Source organism: Pristis pectinata, chromosome 2, assembly GCF_009764475.1.
Source record: "Pristis pectinata isolate sPriPec2 chromosome 2, sPriPec2.1.pri, whole genome shotgun sequence".
Taxonomy (NCBI): Eukaryota; Metazoa; Chordata; class Chondrichthyes; order Rhinopristiformes; family Pristidae; genus Pristis; species Pristis pectinata.
Window position 1 is genome coordinate 4,367,887 of NC_067406.1, and position 14,322 is coordinate 4,382,208.

The 14,322-nt window shown below is 49.0% G+C and overlaps 1 protein-coding gene across 3 annotated transcripts in view; it reads right to left on the minus strand.

Annotated features, from left to right (window-relative positions):
• Nucleotides 1-4,158: 4,158 nt before the first annotated feature.
• exoc6b (exocyst complex component 6B) overlaps nucleotides 4,159-14,322 on the minus strand; it is a 742,224-nt gene continuing 732,060 nt past the window's right edge. For all 3 annotated transcript variants that reach the window (XM_052038528.1, XM_052038519.1, XM_052038535.1), the window contains one exon: nucleotides 4,159-9,443. In XM_052038528.1, the coding sequence (XP_051894488.1) occupies nucleotides 9,311-9,443 (133 nt within the window). In that variant the 3' untranslated portion in view covers nucleotides 4,159-9,310. The remainder of the gene's footprint in view (nucleotides 9,444-14,322) is intronic.

Sequence of the window (14,322 nt, forward strand, 5' to 3'; positions counted from 1 at the left end):
CTCCGGCGTTGTCTGTGTGGAATTTGTGCATTCCTGTGAGTGCATGGGTTTCCCCTGGGCTCTGCGGTTTCCTACCACATCCCAAAGGTGTGCAGGTTGGTAGGTTAACTGGCTGCTGTAAATTTAGATATTTAGATTAGATATTTATTTATAAGTCACATGTACATCGAAACACACAGTGAAGTGCGTCTTTTTGCATTACTGAGAATGTGCTGGGGGCAGCCCGCAAGTGTCGCCACGCTTCCAGCGCCAACACAGCATGTCCAGAACTCCTAACCTGTACGCCTTTGGAACGTGGGAGGAAACCGGAGCACCCGGAGGAAACCCACACAGACACGGGGAGAACGTACAAACTCCTTACAGACAGCGGCCGGAATTGAACCCAGGTCGCTGGCGCTGTAATAGCGTTACGTCAACCGCTGCACTACCGTGTGGCGAAATTGCCCCAAGTGTGTAAGAGAGTGGTAAAATCTGGGGGGAGCAGTGAAAAACTTTGTTTTGCATGCCATCCATACATCAGTGCATTGAGGTAGTACAAGGGAAAACAATAACAGAATGCAGAATAAAGTGTTACAGTTACAGAGAATGTGCAGTGCAGGCAGACAATAAGGTGCAAGGTCATAACGAGGTAGATTGTGAGGTCAAGATTCCACCTTATGTACCAGGGAACCGTTCAATAGTCTTATAATAGGATAGAAGCTGTCCTTTGAGCCTGGTGGTACGTGCCTTCAGGCTTTTGTATTCCTCAGATGAATGAAGAAACATTGCTGTGATACTTTGTACAACAAAGAGAAGGTCAAGTGTTGCAAAATAAACAGTGAAAAGGCACAGCAGTGCAGCGGTTAGCATAACGCCATTACAGCGCCAGTGACTCGGGTTCAATTCCGGCCGCTGTCTGCAAGGAGTTTGTATGTTCTCCCCGTGTCTGCACGGGTTTCCTCCGGGTGCCCCGGTTTCCTCCCACATTCCAAAGACGTACGGGTTAGGAAGTTGTGGGCATGCTGTGTTGGCGCTGGAATTGTGGCGACACTTGCGGGCTGCCCCCAGAACACTCTACGCAAAAGATGCATTTGACTGTGTGTTTCGACGTACATGTGACTAATAAAGAAATCTTATAAGATGGTCAAATGGAAAGTCCAGATCGCATGTGCATCAGATTTCTCCCAGTGCCAATGTTTGATCTGAGGATCATCAGAAACATCAGGGTTCCTGTTCAACAGCCGGACTAGGCCGCAGGGAATTTAAGAAAGTGAGATGCAATAAGAATCTGGTTGCGTGATATCTTCTGGTCTGTGTCGTCATTAACTTCCAGAAACATTTTGTTCCAACTGTGCTGTTCCAACTTTCCACAGCAGAAATTGCAATTGAAGTTGCTGATCCAAAGAATAAAATACTTGCATTTGTGTAGCACCTTTCCCATTTTCAGAATATCCTCACAGCCATCTTGAAGTCTGGTCACTGGAGTAATATTTTCCCAGGGGATGGGGAACTAAAAACTAGAGGCCATTGGTTTAAGATGAGATGGGAAAGATTTAAAAGGGACCTGAGGGGCAACTTCTTCACACAGAGGGTGGTGTGTGTGTGGGATGAGCTGCCAGAGGAAGTGGTTGAGGCAGGTACAATAACATTAAAGACACTTGGACAGGTCCATGGATAGGAAGGGTGCAGAGGGATATGGGCCAAAAGCGGGCAAATGGGACCAGCATGGTGGACACCATGGTCGGCACGGACAAATTGGGCCGAAGGGCCTGCTTCTGTGCTGTGTTACCCTATGACCCTATCTGTGCACAGCAAGCTCCCACAAACAGCGGCGTGGTAATGACCGGGTAAATGGTCTCATTGCCATTGAACAAGAACGCAGAACAGCACAACACAAGAACGGGCCCTCTGGCTCACGATGTTGTGCCGAACTAATTAAGCTAATGAAACCTAATCCCTTCTGCCTGCACGTGGCCCCTATCCCTCCATTCTCTGCACGTTCATAGAAACATTGAAAACCTGCAGCACACACAGGCCGTTCAGCCCACAAAGTTGTGCCAAACATGTCCCTACCTTCAAAATTACTAGGCTTACCCATAGTAATTTTTCTCAGCTCCATGTACCTATCCAAAAGTCTCTTAAAGACCCTATCGTATCCGCCTCCTCCACCGTTGCCAGCAACCCATTCCATGCACTCACTACTCTCTGAGTAAACAACTTACCCCTGACATCTCCTCTGTACCTACTCCCCAGCACCTTAAACCTGTGTCCTCTTGTGGCAACCATTTCAGCCTTGGAAAAATCCTGTGACTATCCACACGATCAATGCTTCTCATCATCTTATACACCTCTATTAGGTCATCTCTCATCCTCTGTCACTCCAAGGAGAAAAGGCCGAGCTCACTGAACCTGCTTTCATAAGGCATGCTCCCCAATCCAGGCAACATCCTTGTAAATCTCCTCTGCACCCTCTCTATGGCTTCCGCATCCTTCCTGTAGTGAGGCGACCAGAACTGAGCACAGTACTCCAAGTGGGGTCTGACCAGGGTCCTATAATAGCTGCAACGTTACCTCTTGGCTCCTAAATTCAATTCCACGATTGATGAAGGCCAATACACCATATGCCTTCTTAACCACAGAGTCAACCTGTGTAGCTGCTTTGAGCGTCCTATGGACTTGGACCCCAAGATCCCTCTGATCCTCCACACTGCCAAGAGTCCGACCATTAATACTATATTCTGCCACCATATTTGACCTACCAAAATGAACCACTTCACACTTATCTGGGTTGAACTGCATCTGTCATGTGTTTATCTAAAAACCTCTTAAACACTTCTATCGTATCTGCCTCCACCACCCCCCCGGCAGCCCATTCCAGGCACCCACCACTCAAACCTGCTCCGCACATCTCCTTTGAACTTTGGCTGAGGGATAAATGTTGGCCAGGACAATAAGGAGGAATTGTCGAGCTCTTCTCCCAGATGGTGCAGTGAGAACTTCTAGGTTCTCACAAAAGGGAGAAGGGGGTCTGAGTGTAAGGTTTCATCTGAGACATGACACTTTCGATATCTAGCACTCCCTTCAATGACAGAGTGCAGAAAACGTTTATGAGGATGTTGCCAAGACTTGGGGGACTGAGTTATAGGGAGAGAGGTTGAGCAGGCTGGGATTTTATCAGTTGAGCATAGGAGAATGAGGGGTGATCTTATGGAGATGTATAAAATCATGAGGGTCCTAGATAGGGTGAACGCACACAGTTTTTTTCCCAGGGAAAGAGAACCAAAAACTAGAGGGCATAGGTTTAAGGTGAGAGGGGAGAGGTGTAATAGGAATCTGAGGGGCAACTTTTTTATGGTCCGCATACAGAATGAGCTGCCAGAGGGAGTGGTTGAAGCAGGTACATTAACAACACTTGAGAGACACATGGATAGGAAAAGGTAAATTAGTAAATTGGTTTAGAGGGATACGGGCCAAACACAGGCAAATGGGGGCTAACTTAGATGGGCATCTTGGTTGGTATGGGTGAGATAGACTGACGGACCTTCTTCCGTGCTGTTTGACTCTTAGGTGCTTGAGCTGTTGCTGTGGATCTTGACCTTCATACTCAGAGAGGTTAGTGAAGAACCACTGAACTATTGTACTGGATAAAGGTCTTGAATGACTGGTCTTTGTGGCTGGTAAAAAGCTGTTGTATAACACTGAGGACAATGTGTGTGTGTTTGTGTGTGTGTGCATGTGTCTGAGCATATATGTGCATGGTGTGTCTATGCATGTGTGTGTGCCTGTGTATATGTGTGTTTGTGCATGTGCGTGTGTGTATACGTGCATGTGTATGTATGTGCATGTGTGTACGTGCATGTGTATGTGCATGTGTGTGTCCGTGCATGTGTGTGCATGTGTACGTGTGTTTTTGTGTGAGCATATCTGTGTGTGTGGTGTGTATACATTGTGTGTGCGTGTTGCATGTGTGTGCGCGTGTGTGTGTGCTGCGTGTGCATGGTGTGTGCGTGTGTGTGTGCGCGTGTGTGTGCGTGCTGCTTGTGTGTGTGTGTGTGTGTGCGCGTGTGTGTGTGCTGCGTGTGCATGGTGTGTGCGTGTGTGTGTGCGTGCTGCTTGTGTGTGTGTGTGTGTGCGTGTGTGTGTGAGAGAGAGAGAGAAAGAAAACCAAGTGGCAACATAAGCGGTTTTATTTCTCAGTCAGTACTGTGCACTGAGGAGAGCAGTCTCTCTCACTGTAATTCGCATCTTGTATGTCGGTAACAAGCAAAGAAACCCTTAACTCCCCATTTATCCATTTGATTTTTTTTTGTAAATTCTGCATCTGTGCAAAAAAAAACCCTGTGCAGTTTCCAACAAATAGAACATAGAAAAATAACAAAAGAACTAGCCACCGTGCAGGCTGGCGTATGTTACAATGGGAGGCATACATAGGTAAACATGACACTGGATAATACAATGATTATAGAGTTAGTAACATGTCAGCAGACCTCCAGAAAACCCAGCATTTACCCAGTCAACCTAGCACTCATCTTTGTACAGTGGCCCTAGGATACTCTGTGTTCACTGGAAGGTTGTACATATACAATCTGTGAGTGTTTACATATTCCCTTTCTATACAATTAAAATTGTGGCTCTATTCTTCCCTCAGACTGCACCCCACCCCACCGCGCTAGTTTCCCAACCGAACTGGTGAACAACATGGAAGGGGTGGACGATAGCCCGAGTGAATTAATTCATGCAAATTTTAGGAATATTTCAGCAGGAAGTTCCTGAATATATGGACATCCAGCCAATCAGCAGCCAGCAGACGAAGAGCTCACCGTCTTTGGAAAAGATTTGTAACTGATATTGTTGAGGACTGGGAATGCTCCTGGCAGAGTGCATCACTGGACTCAGTTCCAGGGAAGTAACTGGAAGGAAATAGGGGTCAGCAGTGGCATACACATCCAGAGCCGCAGATTGGCAGACACGGATTTCAGAAAGGCCCGTGAAACCGGGCTTCAGAGACACCAGACATCCTTCTGGAGGGAAGGAGATTCAGGTGAGATCGGGGAATGTGGAGGGATCAGAGATGTGGTGGGAAGGGATCGAGAGATGTGGAGGGAAGGGCTTGAGGGATGTGGTAGGGATTGAGGGATGTGGAGGGAAGAAGTTGATGGATGTGGTGGGGAGGGATTGAGGGATGAGGAAATGGGTTGAGGGACGTGGTGGGGATTGAGGGACGTGGTGGGGAGGGATGAGGGACGTGGTGGGGATTGAGGGACGTGGTGGGGAGGGGTTGAGGGATGTAGTGGGGAGAGGTTGAGGGACGTGGTGGGGAGGGATTGAGGGACGTGGTGGGGAGGGGTTGAGGGATGTGGTGGGGATTGAGGGACGTGGTGGGGATTGAGGGACGTGGTGGGGAGGGGTTGAGGGACGTGGTGGGGAGGGGTTGAGGGATGTGGTGGGGATTGAGGGACGTGGTGGGGAGGGGTTGAGGGATGTGGTGGGGAGGGATTGAGGGACGTAGTGGGGAGAGGTTGAGGGACGTGGTGGGGAGGGATTGAGGGACGTGGTGGGGAGGGGTTGAGGGATGTGGTGGGGAGGGGTTGAGGGATGTGGTGGGGAGGGGTTGAGGGACAGTGGGGAGGGTTTGAGGGACGTGGTGGGGAGGGGTTGAGGGACGTGGTGGGGAGGGGTTGAGGGACAGTGGGGAGGGATTGAGGGACGTGGTGGGGAGGGGTTGAGGGATATGGTGGGGAGGGAAAGAGGGAAAGGTTCGGTGATTGGGGAATACAACGGCTGTAGGAAGTCTGACAGTGAGAAGAGAACATCAATTGACCACCTCGAGCCCTCCAAAACCTGTTCCATTGGCTGAAATCTCTGTGAACTCGAGCTATTGCTCCTTCTGCCTCTGGATAGACAATCAGTGTTAACCCAACACTTTGTGCTTTTCTTTTCAAATTTCAGATTTCAAGCATTGGGAAGGTTTTAAATTCCCCTGATCATCTTACTCACACCCACACAGTCAGGTGTCCACAGCAGGACATCACTGCAGTAAACAGAGTCAGTGCATATCAGCAATCAACGGTTTCAGGTCGTGAATCCCTAAGACAAAATTGCTTAAGATAACAATGAGAATCTCTCAGTAAAAGCAGCATTATCTTCGAGCTATTCGCCAATACTGGTGCTTGAGCAGGGTTGTGTCAGCAATGGGGAGTGCATTCAGCAACAGTCTTGCTTCATTCAGCATTTCCCCTCTTCTCCTGGACCCATTCTTGCTGGCTGTCCCCAGCTGCAGAGTACAAACTAGTGAGCAGACTATTTGACTGTGGGTGGCGTCGTCTTCAACTCCACAGCTCACCTTTGACTTGCTCCCCCACCAGGCTTTTGAAAAATTCTGTCGCAGCATTCTTCCCGACTGATCGGATGGCTGGAATTTCTGGACAGGACAACGCTACTGCAGCTCTGGTTGAAGGGTTGATGGGCAAGTGTAGGGGTGGTTCTCCCCAATGCCTGAGTCTTGGAGAAGGGTTTTGACGCGAAACGTCGACAATTCCTTTCTTCCCACAGATGATGCTTGGCCCACTGAGTTCCTCCAGCAGATTGTTTGTTAACCCCGGAGATGTTGCTTCATAGAGTAACAACTGTAAGGGTATGTTTCAGGAACAAATTCAAATCTAGGATCAGTGTCGATAAACCAGTGATCAACATTGTCTTCTTTTCAAACTGCTGGTTTGGACCCAAACTTTCTCCTGAGGCACAGCACAGTTCCTGAATCTGGCAAGAGGTACTGGTGCTTGGCAGGGCAGTGTCTCACTGCTGGGCTGCAGAACCCTGATGCCCGTACAGGTCTGTGTTTGTACACCTAGCTCTACCTTGTGCATTGAGAACTGGCACTTGCAGTGAGAGCAGGCGCAGTCCCCCATAACCACACTGAACAAGCACAAGGTGTACGAAAGGAAAAGTGGGAACAAAAGAAAGGTCGCTGGTCGACAATTTGCCTTCTCTGAACGTGGTGATGGATCCAGGCAGTGAAGGTGCCTTACAGAGGACAACTACATCTGCATCCTCTGTGACTCTTCCCAACAACAATGCACAGAGTGAAGGGTGGATGGTCAGTCTCTTCCAAGGGTAGGTGAGTGTAGAACTAGAGGGGCATAGGTTTAAGGTAAGAGGTGAAAAAGGAGACCAGAGGGAAATTAGACAGGTACATGGATCGGAAAGGTTTAGAGGGATATGAGACAAATCCTATCTGGATGCATCACGGCTTGGTACGGCAACTGCTCTGCCCAGGACCGCAAGAAACTGCAGAGTTGTGGACACTGCCCAGCGCATCACGGACACCAGCCTCCCCTCCTTGGACTCTGTCTTTACCTCTCGTTTTCTTGGTGAAGCAGCCAGCATAATCAAAGACCCCACCTACCCGGGTCATTCTCTCTTCTCTCCTCTTCCATCAGGTAGAAGATACAGGAGCCTGAGGGCACGTACCACCAGACTTAAGGACAGCTTCTACCCCACTGTGATAAGACGATTGAACGGTTCCCTTATAAGATGAGATGGACTCTGACCTCACGATCTACCTTGTTGTGACCTTGCACCTTATTGCACTGCACTTTCTCTGCAGCTGTGACACTTTACTCTGTACTGTTATTGTTTTCACCTGTACTACATCAATGCACTCTGTACTAACCCAATGTAACTGCACTGTGTAATGAATTGACCCGTACAAGCGGTATGCAAGACACGTTTTTCACTGTACCTCAGTACAAGTGACAATAATAAACTAATACCAATAGCAGGCAAATTGGCTGGCATGGATGAGATGGCCCGAAGGGCCTGCTTCCATGCTGTATCACTCTATGCAGCATTGCTGTGGTGGAGGTGTGAGCAGGTGTGTGTTGTAGTAGCAATGCTCACGTAGTGCCTCTGTCCCTGTGGCCCCTCCTCAGACCTGCCACCCAAAGAGGTGCAACCACGGTGGGCATCTTTCCCCCGGCCAAAGGCTTCTCCGGACTCCACAGGCAACAGAGCAGTTTACCACAGGATGTTCTGGCGAACTGTGCGTTCTCAGCCCCTGTCCCCTTAGTATGTTCACCCACTTCTGCTCTGTTGTGGTTTGGAGGCAAAGAGATAACTGAGAGATTTCTTTCCTGTGTTCTATGAGAGGCTGGTTAATCGCATTGTCCCTCAGTAACACAGTAACCACCTCCCCCAGTGCCCTGTGTCACTGACTGTATCCCCACTGATGTTAATCCCCCTCCCTCACACTGTCCCTCAGTAACCCCTCTCCCCCAGCGCCCTGTGTCACTGACTGTATCCCCACTGATGTTAATCCCCCTCCCTCACACTGTCCCTCAGTAACCCCTCTCCCCCAGCGCCCTGTGTCACTGACTGTATCGCCACTGATGTTAATCCCCCTCCCTCACACTGTCTTCAGTAACCCCTCTCCCCCAGCGTCCTGTGTCACTGACTGTATCGCCACTGATGTTAATCCCCCTCCCTCACACTGTCTTCAGTAACCCCTCTCCCCCAGCGTCCTGTGTCACTGACTGTATCGCCACTGGTATTAATCCAGCCCTCTGACTCACAGGTCAACTGGTAGAGCAGAAGCAGTCTACGCCCTCAGCGTGCATAGTTGGAAGATAGCAGTATGAACAAAGAATGAACTGATATTTCTTGTGATACCAAAGATTCACTGAGGAGAGGACTGTGAAAAGCATCCAGCAAATAGTGCAACTCAAGGTAATCCTCAGACTCTACACCGAACTGACTTGATGGCTGGAATCAATGAGGGATTGGCTCAGAAAGAAGGCAAGACCGGGAAATGACAAGCGAATCTGGGAATGAGCTGAGGGAGATCCAATAGGCATTCAGGATGAGGGTGGAGAGATTCTGGTCAACCCTCCAACTGATTGATTTAGCTTGGATTTAGGACTGGCAGGTCTGGTCTTTGTTCTGCTTTGCAATACTCATTCAATGAATATAAAGAACGTTTAGGGGTAGTGTTCTACTGTGTATCCAGCCCATGCTGTGTGCACAAGGGGATCAGCAATGTCACGTGTGTCCAAGGAGGTCAGTAGCTGAGGATGTGCTCTTTCCTTCACCGTGGCTCCAGTGCATTGAAAGGCAGTTTGCAACTTTCCACAGCAAGTCTGTAAACAAAGCAACAAAAAAGAGTTTGCCAAGAACTTGTTGCCCTTTAAGCGATGGACCGATCTCCGTTTCTGTCACTGTGGTGGCATATTGCCCTGCATCCAGCATAATGTTCAACTGAGAGGGAGGGAAGGAGGGGGCGAGGGAAGAGGGACGGACGGGAGTTGGGGGGGGGGGGGGGCGAGAGAGAGCAGACTCAAGAGTGGTGGGACATGCTGCTGATCAAACCCCTGAGCTGTTTGGCCACCGTGTCGATGAGCTTCTGTTTGTCCCGTTCGTTCTTGCGGAACTGTGCAAACACGTTGTTCTTCCTGCTCGTGTCTCTCATCCTGCAGGGGAAACACAGTGGGGCGGTTAACTTGAGGCTATCCCCGTGCTAAACTGCCAGCCCACAGTGACAGCGCAGGTTCTAATCAACCGTTCCAAAGTGAGATTTGAGAAGCCGAGTGGCTTGACGTTACATTTCATAGAACAGTACAGCACAATACAGGCCCTTCGGCCCACAATGCTGTGCCGACCTTTAAACCACACCTAATACTATCTAACCCCTTCCTCCTACATATCCCTCTGTCTTAAATTCCTCCATATGTACCTGCCTCCACCACCACCCCAGGCAGCGCATTCCATGCACCAACCACTCTCTGGGTAAAAAACCTCCCTCTAAAAAATATCTCCCTTGAACTTCCCCACCCATTACTTTAAAGCCATGCCCTCTTGTATTGAGCATTGTTGCCCTGAGAAAGAGGCGCTGGCTGTCCACTCTATCTATTCCTCTTAATATTTTGTACACCTCTATCATGTCTCCCTTCATCCTCCTTCTCTCCAAAGAGTAAAGCCCCAGCTCCCTTAGTCTCTCCTCAAAATCCATACTCTCTAATCCAGGCAGCATCCTGGTAAATCTCCTCTGCACCCTTTCCAACGCTTCCACATCCTTCCTATAATGAGGTGACCAGGATTGGACGCAGTACTCCCAAGTGTGATCTAACCAGAGTTTTGTAAAGCTGCATCATCTTTACATCATTTATCTTTGAAAAGGACAAAAATCATTTGAAAAATTCCTGAACCTTATCTGCTCTGCACCTTACTCATCCACTTCTCCGTCCTTTTTGTTTTGGTCTTTTTCCCCAGATTCCCTTTTAGTTTGTCTTGTTTCAAAATATCAACTAAATATTTAAGCTATTGTCCAAAATGCTCTCCAGTTCCTGTTGTACCCATTGGCCCCCAGAAGGGATGTCATGATGCAGTTGTACAGGACGCTGGTGAGGCCGCACTTGGAGTATTGTGTTCAGTTTTGGTCGCCCCACTCTAGGTAAGGTGTTATTAAACTGGAAAGAGTGCAGAGGAGATTTACAAGGATTGCCAGGACTCGAGGGACTGAGTTATTGGGAGAGGTTGGACAGGCTGGGACTTAATTCCTTAGAGTGCAGGAAACTGAGAGGTGATCTTATAGAGGTGTATAAAATCGTGAGGGGCATTGATTGGGTGAATGCACTCCGCATTTTTTCTAGAGTTGGGGAATCAAGAACTAGAGGGCATAGGTTTAAAGTGAGAGGGGAAAGATTTAAGAGGAACTTGAGGGGCAACTTTTTTACACAAAGGCTGGTATCCATGTGGAACGAGCTGCCAGAGGAAGTGGTTGAGGCAGGTAAAACAAAAACTTTTAAAAGACAGTTGGACAGGTACATGGATCGGAAAGCTTTAGAAGGTTATGGGCCAAACGCAGGCAAATGGGACTAGCTTGGATGGGGCATCTTGGTCAGCATGGACCAGTTGGGCTGAAGGGCCTGTTTCCAAGCTGTATGACTCTAAGGCTTCCAGCTAGTCAATGGGTGGCGTGTGCTCCCTGTTCAGGGACTCACTGGCGCACATATAACCTTGGATGAGGGGCAGGCTGCCAGCTCAGAAAGGACCCCTCAACGGACCTGACTACATTGCCCAGACAGAGGAGTAGCCCAATAAGAGGGCCGTTGAGGGGTCCTGGAGAGTGTTGTAGAACAGAGGGACCGAGGGGTGCAGGTACATAGTTCCCTGAAAGTGGAGACATAGGTAGACAGGGTGGTGAAGAAGACCTTTGTCACACTGGCCTTCATCAGTCAGGGCATTGGGTATCGAGGTCGGGATGTTATGTTACATGTACAAGACGCTGATGAGACCAAATTTGGGAGCATTGTGTGTAATTCTGGTCACCCAGCCATAGGCAGGATGTCATTAAGCTGGAAAGGGTGCAGAAAAGATGGTAAAGTCCCCACACCATCAGGTTGAAGAACAGCTACTTCCCTTCAACCATTCAGTTCTTGAACCAACCGGCACAACCCTAATCACTACCTCAGAATAGCAACAGAATAGTTGTGGACACAGCCCAGTGCATCACGGACACCAGCCTCCCCTCCTTGGACTCTGTCTTTACCTCTTGTTGTCTTGGTGAAGCAGCCAGCATAATCAAAGACCCCACCCACCCGGGACATCTCTTCTCTTCCATCGGGTAGAAGATACAGGAGCCTGAGGGCACGTACCACCAGACTTAAGGACAGCTTCTACCCCACTGTGATAAGACTATTGAATGGTTCCCTTATACAATGAGATGGACTCTGACCTCACGATCTACCTTGTTGTGACCTTGCACCTTATTGTACTGCACTTTCTCTGTAGCTGTCACACTTTATTCTGCACTGTTATTATTTTTACCTGTACTACATCAATGCACTCTGTACTAACTCAACGTAACTGCACTGTATGATCGGTTTGTAAGACAAGCTTTTCTCTGTACCTCGGTACAAGTGACAATAATAAACCAATACCAATACCAACACTGGGACCACTTTGCACTACAATGGATTTTGTTTCTGTTTTGTTCCAATTATGTTCTTTCTTGTATAATTTATGCTTTTCTTGTGAATATTGTATCTCTAATGCTCTGTGCCTGTGATACTACTGCAAGGTTTTCATTGCACCTGTGCATACATGTACTTATGCATATGACAGTAAACTTGATTTTGACTTTGACTTTGAGCTCCAGTTTCCAACATTTTGCCATGTGGCGACTCCATAGTGACTGGAGTCAGGTGCCTCCAACCAGTGCTGTCCCTGCCTTGGGAGGGTGTGATGTGATAGTGAGGGGGGAATTTTTACTATATATCTAACCTGTGCTGTCTCTACCCTGGGAGTGTGTGATGGGACAGTGTGAAGGGAACTTTGCTCTGTTGGGAGTGTGTGACGGGATAGTGCAGAGGGAGCTTCACTCTGTGTCTGAGTGTGTGATGGGACAGTAAAGAGGGAGCTTCACTCTGTGTCTGGCCCCGGGAGTGTGTGATGGGACGGTGTAGAGGGAGCTTCACCCTGTGTCTCACCCTGGGAGTGTGTGATGGGACGGTGTAGAGGGAGCTTCACCCTGTGTCTGACCCCGGGAGTGTGTGATGGGACAGTGCAGAGGTAGATTCACTCTGTGTCTCACCTTGGGAGTGTGCAATGGGAGAGTGTGGAGGAAGCTTCACTCTGTGTCTCACCCTGGGAGTGTGTGATGGGACGGTGTAGAGGGAGTTTCACTCTGTGTCTGACCCTGGGAGTGTGTGATGGGACAGTGTAGAGGGAGCTTCACTCTGTGTCTGACCCCAGGAGTGTGTGATGGGACAGTGTAGAGGGAGCTTCACTCTGTGTCTGACCCCGGGAGTGTGTGATGGGACAGTGTAGAGGGAGCTTCACTCTGTGTCTAACACATTTTTTTCTTTTTGCTGTTAGTCTGGACTTCCGAGCATTGAAGTTCCTGTATCTTCTCCCAGAATGTGGAAGAGAGAAAAGGGAATGGCCGGGGTGGGGTGGGATGGGGTGGGGGGGGGGGGGTGCGCAGGCATCCCTGAGGATACCGTCAGCCTTCCTGAAGCAACGCACAGTGAAGACGGACTGGATGGAAGGAAGTGAGGAGTCTGTGACGGACTGGGCAGTGTTTACCCCTCTCTGCTGGTTCCGTCGGTCCAGAGCAGAGCAGTTGCCATCCCAGGCTGAGGTGCAACCCGTCAGGGTACTTTCTGTAGTGCATCTGTGGACGTTCGAGTGAATTCTCCTGGATGACACTTCCCTCTAGTTTGACTATGTTCCCACACTCTATGATATTAGCTCTGAGTGATATCTAACCCATGTCGTTCCTGCCCTGGGAGTGTTTATCCAGCAGCTCAGGGTCATTGTAACTGCTCGACATATTGTGAGTTTTTCCGCTTCTGCAAGATGAACGTTTTGCATTGTAATTTCTGAGACGTTGCTATGGTTTTGCTGGGGTACTTACAGACAGACATTAGCAAGGAAGTATCGCAGAAAGGTTCTACTTACGCTCTGGAGATCCTACAATGCAGCAGGAATAGAAGGGAGCAAACAGTAATCAGAACTGATGAAAAAAAGGCTGAAGACAGCCAGTTTTTCAATTTTCCTGAAAGATTCTACCCCCTCCCCCCAACTTTCAAAAGCTTTAATCTTTGATCTGTGCAGAGGCACCTGCCCTGCTCTCTCTTACCCCAGAGTCATGCCCAGGACAGGGAGTGAGCAACACAAAGTATTCACCACTGATATGAAGCCAAACTAATGACCATGGAGCAACAAACAAGAAGCTGGAGGAACACAGCGGGTCAGGCAGTACCTGTGTCGGGAGATGGACAGTCGATGTTTCAGGTCATGACCCTTCATCCGGACATAGAACATAGAACACTACAGCACAGTACAGGCCCTTCGGCCCACAATGTTGTACCGACAGTTTATCCTGCTCTAAGATCTATCTAACCCTTTCCTCTCACATAGCCCCCTATTTTCCTATCGTTCATGTGGCTATCCAAGAGTCAACGTTCATCCAATGTTCATAGATCCACCATGAAGCCCATTTTCCACATGGTGAGGGAGACCGAAGGTGAGGAGGAGAATGGGGAAATGGGGAGGGGAGGGAAGCAGTGAGAGGAAGATGATTGAGATTAAGATCTTTATCAGTCACATGTACATGGAAACACACAGTGAAATGCATCTTTTGCGTAGAGTGTTCTGGGGGCAGCCCCGCAAGTGTCGCCACGCTTCCGGCGCCAACACAGCATGCCCACAACTTCCTAACCTGCAAGTCTTTGGAATGTGGGAAGAAACCGGAGCACCCGGAGGAAACCCATGCAGACACGGGGAGAACATACAAACTCCTTACACACAGTGGCTGGAATTGAACCCAGGTTGCTGGCGCTGTAA